Source organism: Apodemus sylvaticus, chromosome 7 (assembly GCF_947179515.1).
Source record: "Apodemus sylvaticus chromosome 7, mApoSyl1.1, whole genome shotgun sequence".
NCBI lineage: Eukaryota > Metazoa > Chordata > Mammalia > Rodentia > Muridae > Apodemus > Apodemus sylvaticus.
The window spans coordinates 94,692,839-94,703,017 of NC_067478.1; the positions used below are offsets into that span (position 1 = coordinate 94,692,839).

At 45.7% G+C, this 10,179-nt stretch overlaps 1 protein-coding gene across 1 annotated transcript; it reads left to right on the forward strand.

The window, feature by feature from the left end:
- Window positions 1–698: 698 nt before the first annotated feature.
- Window positions 699–8,940, forward strand: Panx3 (pannexin 3). Its single transcript, XM_052188661.1, has 4 exons — window positions 699–879; window positions 3,070–3,212; window positions 5,603–5,817; window positions 8,301–8,940. Exons 1-4 carry the CDS (start codon window positions 699–701, stop codon window positions 8,938–8,940), a joined length of 1,179 nt encoding a protein of 392 aa, XP_052044621.1.
- Window positions 8,941–10,179: the final 1,239 nt, after the last annotated feature.

Below are 10,179 nucleotides of genomic sequence, written 5' to 3' on the forward strand. Positions count from 1 at the left end.
TCATGTTCTTTCCACTACAGCACACTGTCACCCCTCCCCCAGCTTCCCAGAGAAAGAGCAGAACTGAAAATTTGTAAATATACTGTTTAAATTCTAGAGTTGGGGAAAGAAAATTAACATCAAATTCAGGGCAGTTTCAAGGAAGAAGTCTGGACTTTAAGCAAAACACATCACTGAGACAAAGCTTGCTCTATAGAGGTAGCCATCCTCGATGAATGCAGGGGGCTCCTCCGTTCCCACCCCAAACCACAAAATGAGAGCCTTCAACACATTTAAGCAATCTCCACCCAAATTCCACACCAATTACATGGGGGGGTTGAGCCCATGGCCCTCCTTCTGTCCACCACTGCTGAAAATACTGTATTAATCAGAGGACAGCATAAAGCCACAGTGCTTCGTCTGTTGGGAGACAATCTAGGGGAGCAGCCTGGCACCAGCCACACGTAAAGCCTGACCCTCCTCCAATGAGGACCCACCGAGAGGCTATGCCTTCCTCTAATTGCCAGGGTGTCTGGCTCAGAGCTTGGGCAATTATGTAGAGAACCATTGCCTGGTCCTTAGCATGTGAGGCTGGTGCTGCGACACTGTCCGCTGGAAACTAGCTGCCTGAAGCTATCACCACATCACCCCACTGTGCCTAGATTGCTAAGGGTAGCAGTTTCCTCTGTATCCCCCAAACCCCCGTTCTCGGCAACACCATGTCACTCGCACACACCGCTGCAGAGTACATGCTCTCGGATGCCCTGCTGCCTGACCGCAGGGGCTCCCGTCTCAAAGGACTGCGCCTGGAACTGCCCCTGGATAAAATGGTCAAGTTCGTTACTGTGGGCTTTCCCCTGCTGCTGATGTCTCTGGCTTTCGCTCAGGAGTTCTCATCAGGTAAGCTGCTGACAAACGGTAAGAGATCTGACTTTATTTAACCCTACAATGGCTATAAAGCGAACTAGCTCCTGTCTTCAGACGATTTCCTGGCTTTGAGCTGAACTAGATCCCTAAGGGACAGGTCATGCATGAGTCTGGGGCACCAAAAGAGTAAAAGCACCAAACAGTTACAAAAGCCCACTTGGAAATCTTACAATAAAAATTAGTTTCTTCAGAGAGGCTTCATCCAGCAGCGGACGGAAACAGATGCAGAGACCCACAGCCAAACATTAGGCGAGGCTCAGGGAGTCTTATGGAAAAGTGAAGGGAAAGATTGAGGGAGCCAGAGGGCTCAAAAACACAAGAGGACATACAGAGTCAAGTAACCTGGGCCGGTGGAGGATCACAGAGACTGAACCACCAACCAAAGGGTATGCAGGGCCTGGACCTAGCGTCCCTACACATTTGTAGCAGATGTGCAGCTTGGTCTTCATTTAAGTCCCATAACAATTTGTGTGTGTGTGGTGGGGGCTGTGTCATACTTTGCTGCCTGCTTTTGGGCCCCCCTCCCATAGCTGGGCTTCCTTGTCTGGCCTCAGTGAGGGAAGATGTGCTTGGTACTGCTGGGACTTGATGTGCCAAGGTGGGTTGGTACGGGGGGCGGGGGGGGGGGCCTTCCTCTTCTCACAGAATGGGAGGGGTAATAGTAGGGGGAGGGGCATGTGAGGGGGGGCTGGGAGGAGAAGAGGGATGGAAGCCGCAATCGGGATGTAAAGTGAATTAATTTACTTATTAAGTGCAGAAGGGGAGCAGACAAAGCAAGGACTGGAGTACAGAGGGGAGAACATGCTCAACATGCAATATATGTTTGTTGGGGTTTTTTGGTTTTGGTTTTGGTTTTTTTGGATTTGGTTTTTTCAAGACAGGGTTTCTCTATATAGCTGTATGGCTGTCCTGGAACTCACTCTGTAGACCAGGCTGGCCTCGAACTCAGAAATTCTGCCTGCCTCTGCCTCCCAGAGTGCTGGGATTACAGGTGTGCACCATCACCGCCCGGCTGCAATATATGTTTAAAATAACAATTAGTTGTCACTTTGGTACAATTTATGCCAAAATAATGATTAAACTATTATTTTGGCTTCTAGAGACAGAGACTGGGACTCTGTAATCTCTTCAGAACTTGAAATCCTTTCCTCTTAGCCCACTATAAACAAACTTTTTTCCCTGCACTCTCTTCCCACCTCTTGCAGAGTTCCTACAACCTTGCTCAGAGGCACTGAGCAAATCCCTGCTTCTTCTCCACTGGACACAGACATGCGCATGTTTGCAATGCTGTACGCGCGCGGGGTTAACTCAGAAAGCCTGTCCCCAGCTTTCTTTTCTGTCTGTGCCCATTAGCTTAAAGCATTGTTTCCTGATAAAGCGTTCCACCTCTCTGTCTGCTGCTTCATGCATCAAGGGTAGCAACAGGATTGGTTCCCAGCTCTGCCTCTGTCAGATAAGAAACAGGAAAGTTGGAGCCTCTCATCCAAGCCCGTTTGCCTTCCCATGCAGATGACAAGTTTGAAGCCAGCCTGAGCCATATAGTAAGACTCTGTCTCAAAGCAAAGCAAGGCTGACGAGCTGCCTCATTAGTTAAAGGCGCTTGCTGCCAAGCCCAACAATCTGAATCCAGTCCCAGTGCACACATGGTAGAGCTACAGAACTGGTGGAAGGAGAGAAACCATTTCCACAAGGTCATCTTCTGACCTCCATGCGCATGCCAGGACACATGCACACACATGACAAACACATAGAATCATTTCAAAAGCATGTTCAAAGGTTGTCATCTCTCTCAAGTGGATATGTCACTAGCAAAGATTTTTGGTGACATCACTGCTGAGTTCAAGGCATCTCTGATAGCTTCCTGTATGGGAATCTGAAGGAACCTTGAGAGAAAAAGCCCATCAGACCTAAAAGACCAAGTCAGCGCATTGGTAGCACGGGCCAAAGTGTGAGTTCTACTCCATCATGACCTGTCCTCCCAGGACACAGCAGTAGAGAAAGGTGAGCCCAGAAAGGTGGGGCTCTGGATGAAGGCAAGGCCCGCCCTCCACAGAAAGCTACTAACTTATAAGGATGTCCCCCTCACCCAGAAAACTCCTGGATGACTGACTCCCATCCCTCTGCTGCACCTAAGGCTGCCTCAAAGCTCTGCTCCTTTTGCAGGGTCTCCGATCAGCTGCTTCTCTCCCAGCAATTTCAGTGTGAGGCAGGCTGCCTACGTGGACAGCTCGTGTTGGGACTCACTGGTGCACCATAAGCAGGACGAGGCTGGCCAGCACAAGGTGAAATCTCTCTGGCCTCACAAGGTAAAGCAGACAGAGGCCCTCGCAGGAAAGCTTGGGAGTCGGGGGTGGACTGAACCACTGTGCTCTCGCAGAGCACTCCACCAGTGCCTGTTACACTCCCTTCCACCTCACTCTGCCCTTCTCCATTCCTTTTGGCAGCCGACTTTCATATGCCAGGGGTCCTTCAGATGCCTGCTGGTCTCCGTCTGCAGTTGAAAGTTGCCCACTTTCATCTCCTTGGAAGTTTTGCGCCTGTGGGTGAGGCTTGTTGACAAACAGATTTAGGTGACAGGCATCCCTCTGGTGAACTTCATTGTAAAGAAACTCAGGTATCACTTGAGTTTCTGACACTAGGCCTAGCTCAGTGTTGTCTATGGTCTCTGAGAAGAGTCATTCAGGCCTTAATCTTAAGGAGAATGCAGCCGGTATCAAGCCTGACTGCTAGCCCTCGGCAAACTCAACCACATTCCAAACATTACATACTCTTTCACCTGGCTTCATCCCTCAACCCCTCAGGCTGGTTCTCCTCCCTGCCGGGGATGTGAGCATAGAGTTTAAGATGATATGGTCTCTCCCAGAGACAAGCCTTCAAGCCTTCCATCAGGAACAGGAAAGGATGGTTGACTGAATGCTATATATTATAGAGAGTCTGCAGGTCAGCTGGCCACACGGGCTGTTCACTGTTCTCAGACTGACTACGACTCCAGCTTTTTGGTTTCACCCACATCCCTAGTTCCTGAGTCTTTCCGGTTGTTTGTTTGTTCTTGCCTGGACTTCCACCTTCCCCCACACCAGTGTCTTGTGTCAGGCGGCTGACGCTTTCAACCATCTGCTGCTCTTGTCTGCTCTTTGCCTGTCCGCTTTGTGCTTCATGTATGGCTTTGTTTGTTCTTGTCCTCCCAGAGAGCAAAACCAGAGACTTGAAGGGAGAAAGCGTACAAAGCCTCTGTCTCTGGCAGGTCAGCAGGCCAAGATAGCGACGAGTCTACAGATTTCGGAGTTGATTCCTGTTAAGAAAGGTTAAAACCCCTCACTGTCACCAGGAAGTTCTCTGAACCCAGATTCTTTGACTCTTCCTCACTCCCAGGAACACACTCTGTAGAAGTGAAGGGCTTTTTTCAAGGATGTTATTTCTTGAACAAGAGTTAAATGGTCATAATTTTACATGAGGCCCTATTCCAGCGTCTCTCTCTCTCTCTCTCTCTCTCTCTCTCTCTCTCTCTCTCTCTCTCTCCCTCACAGTTCAGAAAACACAGAGAGACAGACAGACAGACAAACAGACACACACACATTCACACACAAAACAACCCTCCATCTTTTCCTCTAAACTACAAAAACAAAGCAGTTTGGAAGAAGCTGAGGGCTGACGAGTCCTTAGGACAACAAGCATCTGAACCTCCCATCCTGGCTCCAGATTTTCACTCTTCCACCTGCTGAGTGTATGATGTTGTGCGGATAGTTGACCTGGCCCTGCTGCAGCTTCCTTCACTGTAAAAATAGACACAGCGGTGGCATCCCACCAACAGCACCCCTGTGAAAAGCAAATGAGATAATGCTTAGTAACTGCCTAGCAACACATGTAGATTTGAAAATTCTTCATAAGCAGAGACTGTACTATGAATAAAAAGACGGACCTCCCTCTCTTAGATGCCTAAGTATAATAAGGAAACTTAGAGAAAAGACCTATTACACTCTGCCAGGGCCACAGTAACAAAGGGTGACCTAAGCAATAGAAATACACCATGGTGTCAGCAGGTTGGCTCTGCTGAGGGTTGCATAAGGGAGTGGTGGGGAAGAGTCTCTAACAACACTGGAGTAGCTGAGAAGGTAAGAACTACACATTCCTAAAGTTCCATTGCATTATCTGCATACATGAAATGACACCCCCCCCCAGGAATTCCAAGAGACTCTGGTAGTGTCATTTGACTTCACTGAGGATCCAGAGACCAGCATAGGATAGGACACACAGAAGAAATAAAGTCGAAGCCACTATTGATCATAATCTCAGGCTAGATACTCAGGCTGCAGTGTTGTGGCAGTAAAGGCAGAGTTCTCCCCTACCAGATACTTTTACCCTCTACCCGTCTTTTGCTTTCATTCTTTCTCTTCTCCTTGCAACCCCAGACAAACCATAGGTCAGAAAACCCATAGACCGTGGATCTGGGTATGGGTAACACAGAGATATAATATCCCTTCTCCACCAGTTTCACTGTATTATTCCATATGGACAGAGAGCTTTGGGTGGTCAACAATACACATTCTCTTCCTTCTAAAGGAGAACAGCAGAGCAGTTAAGCCCCCACACACACACATACACACATACACACATACACACACACACACACAAACACATAGCTGTCATTCCAGCCCCAGCACCCTGGGCTCCCTCCTCAGCCGTTTCTTTCTTGCAGGCTCTTCCCTACTCTCTGCTGGCCCTGGCTGTGGCCATGTATCTGCCAGTGCTGCTGTGGCAATATGCAGCTGTGCCTGCCCTCAGCTCGGACCTGCTGTTCATCATCAGTGAGTTGGACAAGTCTTACAACCGTTCCATCCGCCTGGTGCAGCACATGCTGAAGATCCGGCAGAGGAGCTCTGACCCCCACGTCTTCTGGGATGAGCTAGAGAAAGTGAGTCGCTCCCTCCAGCTTCTTCTAAAGGGCTTTGTGGAGCATTAAATTGATACCCAGGCATAATCGTATTTATATTTTCCGTATACCATCCTTCTCAAGATAGCAAAGTACTCAGTTCACCCTTGTATTCTTAGAGGGGAGAGCATGAACTTTCTTATTGTAGAAAGAAGAGGCTCGCCGGGCGGTGGTGGCACGCGCCTTTAATCCCAGCACTTGGGAGGCAAAGACAGGCGGATTTCTGAGTTCGAGGCCAGCCTGGTCTACAAAGTGAGTTCCAGGACAGCCAGGGCTACACAGAGAAACCCTGTCTTGAAAAAAAACAAAAGGAAGAAAGAAAGAAAGGAAGGAAGGAAGGAAGGAAGGAAGGAAGGAAGGAAGAAGGAAGGAAGGAAGGAAGGAAGGAAGGAAGAAAGAAGAGAGAGAGAGAGAGAGAGAGAGAGAGAGAGAGAGAGAAGAAAGAAAGAAAGAAAGAAAGAAAGAAAGAAAGAAAGAAAAGAAAGAAAGAAAGAAAGAAAGAAAGAAAGAAAGAAAGAAGAGAAAGAAAAAGAAAAGGCTCTGTCTCTAGTTGACAGAACCTGAACCACAGGGATTAATAGCTCTAAAATATTACTTTGTATACTATTACCTTGCTCAGAAACCTTAGTTAACTCCACTCATGCTTAGCAAAAAAATGTTGAAATTTTCAAATATCTGTCCAAGTCCTCAAGCACAATGTCAACTACTTATTTTTTTTAAAGATTTATTATTATATGTAAGTACACTGTAGCTGTCTTCAGACACACCAGAAGAGGGCATCAGATCTTTCAAATATTCCAAATAAAAATAAATAAAACCCCACCCAAATCTGAGACACTCCCAGGCCCCTGGGATTTGAGATATAGGACACTCAACCTAGTCTCTTATCCCTGAGCGAATCTTTGATGAAATCATCCATCTAAGTACCAGACACACTGTGATAAGTACATCAGATCTCTCTCTCCTCTCTCTCTCCTCTCTCTCTCTCTCTCTCTCTCTCTCTCTCTCTCTCTCTCTCTCCTCTCTCTCTCTCTCTCTCTCTCTCTCTCTCCTCTCTCTCTCTCTCTCTCCTCTCTCTCTCTCTCTCTCTCTCTCTCCTCTCTCTCTCTCTCTCTCTCTCTCTCTCTCTCTCTCTCTCTCTCCTCTCTCTCTCTCTGTCTCATACCTGTTCAGGACAGGGGACTAAGGCAACAAGTCTGTACCAAATAGTGTAGGGCTAACATTCTATTGAAGTAAAGCAAACTACAAGCAAACAAACAAACAAGCAAAACCACTGACATGTTTTAATAGATGACAAGTAGTATGAAGGAAGCAAAAGTAGCAGAGGAGAAGGGAATTGGAAAGTTAAGAGATAAGAACGGGTCTGGCATGGGCATTGAGCTAAAGTCTGCGATCATCTTCTGTGCATGCTGTGTCCCCTTTTAAAAGTTCCTCTCTGCACTTTTGGAACCCAGATTTAAGGTAGTATGGTGGAGACATCATGGTTTCTGAACCCTCTAACTTACACTGTTACTCCATCTCCTAATAGTCACAACTACTATGGCTTATGTGCACTTAGCAATAAATATTAGTTCTATTGAATATGGTATATCTTATCTGCCCTTTCCCTCAAAGCCAAGACAGGTCTACCTGTACCTTCCCAGCATGGCTCTCAACAATGAGTTGTTTACATGTTAATCTGTAGGAAATAAATGAACTGGCCTCAAAATGACACTCAGAACACAGAACTCTATTGTTTACATTACCTATCATAAGCTTATTGCTTTGCAAGTCCTGCTTCCACTTTATTTATTTATTTATTTATTTATTTATTTATTTACTTAATGTATGTGAGCACACTGTCACTGTCTTTGGACACACCAGAAGAGGGCATCAGATCTCATTACAGATGGTTGTGAGTCACCAAGTGGTTTCTAGAAATTGAACTCAGAACCTCTGGAAGAGCAGTCAGTGCTCTTAACCGCTGAGCCATCTCTCCAGCCCGCCTGCTTCAGCTTTGAACTTCGTTTAACCTTGCTGGGCAGAAACTCTTTGGAATTGTGATCATTCATAATTTATTGATCATCCATGGGTTTGAGACACTGCATTCAATGTTTGGAGAACTGGGGGATACCCACACCTTCTGTGGTGGAAGAATTGTGGTTATGATTATGGAGAGAATACAGATTTTTCTCCAATACAAAGAATATTATGTTTGGAGAAAGAGAGAGATGGATCAGCAGTTAAAAGCACTGGCTGTCCTTGCAGAAGACTCCATGAGATTCTTAATACTCACATGGCTGCCCACAACCTCTGTAACTCCAGTCCCAGGGGCTCCAGTGCTTTCCTGTGGCTTCTGTAGGCACTGTACGCATGTAGTGCACAGACATACATACAAACTATCTATACACACAAAATCAAAATAATGACTTTTGGGGTGCAGTTCTACTCTCCCTAACAATGCCTTCCTTCTTCCCCTGTCCAGGGCCAGGAAGGAACGATACTTTGAATTCCCCTTGCTAGAGCGGTACCTGGCATGCAAGCAGCGCTCCCATTGGCTAGTGGCCACCTACCTCCTGAGGAACGCCCTACTACTCCTCTTCACCTCAGCCACTTACCTGTACCTTGGCCACTTCCACTTAGATGTCTTCTTTCAGGAAGAATTCAGCTGCTCCATCAAGACAGGGCTGCTGCACGATGAGACCCACGTGCCAGAGCTGATCACATGCAGGCTGACCTCCTTGTCTGTATTCCAGATTGTGACTGTCTCCAGTGTAGCGATCTACACCGTGCTGGTCCCAGTGATAATATACAACCTCACACGGCTATGTCGGTGGGACAAACGACTCCTCTCCATCTATGAGATGCTCCCAGCCTTTGATCTCCTCAGCAGAAAAATGCTAGGATGCCCCATCAATGACCTCAACGTGATCCTTCTTTTCCTCCGAGCTAATATTTCTGAGCTCATCTCTTTTAGCTGGCTGAGTGTCTTATGTGTCTTAAAGGATACAACAACCCCAAAACACAACATTGACACAGTGGTTGATTTTATGACCTTATTGGCTGGCTTAGAACCCTCGAAACCCAAACATCTCACCCAACATACATATGATGAACATCCATAGTTAAAAAACATAAACACAGAGAGATAAGTTTTATAGAAAGTAATTCTCCTTCACAAGCTATAAGTAAAAGACAGGAAAATAATAATAATGTCCATGCAAAATTGTTAAGATTGAATTCAGCTGAAATATCCTATATTTATTTCAGGATATAAAAGTCAATGCATGAAAATTCAATGTGAAGTCTGGAAGTAGAGTCAAAGAGCTGAAAAATTAGGTCTAGAGCATTCTGAGACTAGTAATGCTAAATGAACAATTTGAAGCGAAGCCAGACATTTAACTCAGAAAGATTCTAAAGGACATTTATGGAGGGAAATTCTTACAAGATCCACGCACTCTAGAAATTATGCTTGCCACCCCACAATGGGCAGGTAGAACAACTTAGTAAGAGATTAGAAAAGATATGAATCCCCGAAACACTTTGATTTGGCCTGCCCAGCCTGCTTTGTGGACAGCCTTGCCAAGTACTCCATGGCCTGCTAATAAGACAAGAAATAATAATAGTTTTAACTCTCAATCTGCTCTTGGGACACAAGAACAGAGGCAAAGGCCATGAGGTGAATCTTTAGGAGTCTGATCTGCTTTTTATGATATAAACTGAGGATTCTTTTTTCATGAGGGCTCAGATTACAGACTATGTACACCCTCTAAAGTCTTAATGAATCTAGGTATGTTCTTAATAGTCTAAAGGATACGGCACCTTCCCTGACAACCAACCAGTGAAGGCCAGTAGGTTAAGAGGCTTGCTCTCAAGCCTAATGACCCAAATGGTGAAAGGAGAGAACCGATTCTCCAGGTTAGCCTCTAATCTCCATATACAAAAAAGAAAGTAAGCAAATAAAAAAGTATTAAGCAAGATGAACATGAAAATCATATTGATCCACTTCTGTGCATTCTCCACTCACTGCTCCCTTCTTGTATCTAATTGTCAAAACTTTGCTCTGATTCAAAAGGCAGTGCTCTACCCATAGAACCATAGTGACTCTTAATAAACATTTTAAAATTGTATGTTATGTATTTCCTGAAAGAATTTTTTTTACACAAGCCATTTAGATCCCTCTTCCTATGGGTAATAGAAAAGCCATGCTGCTTCTCACAAATTCATGTAAATTTACCTAAAGCAAGCCAAGACTTCAGAGATGCTCACTGGTGACATTAATAAAAGTCTTGTGTCACTATTAAAAGTCCAATTGTTCAGTGAGTGCAGAAGTGCTTTCATGACCTACACACTGGCCACTACTT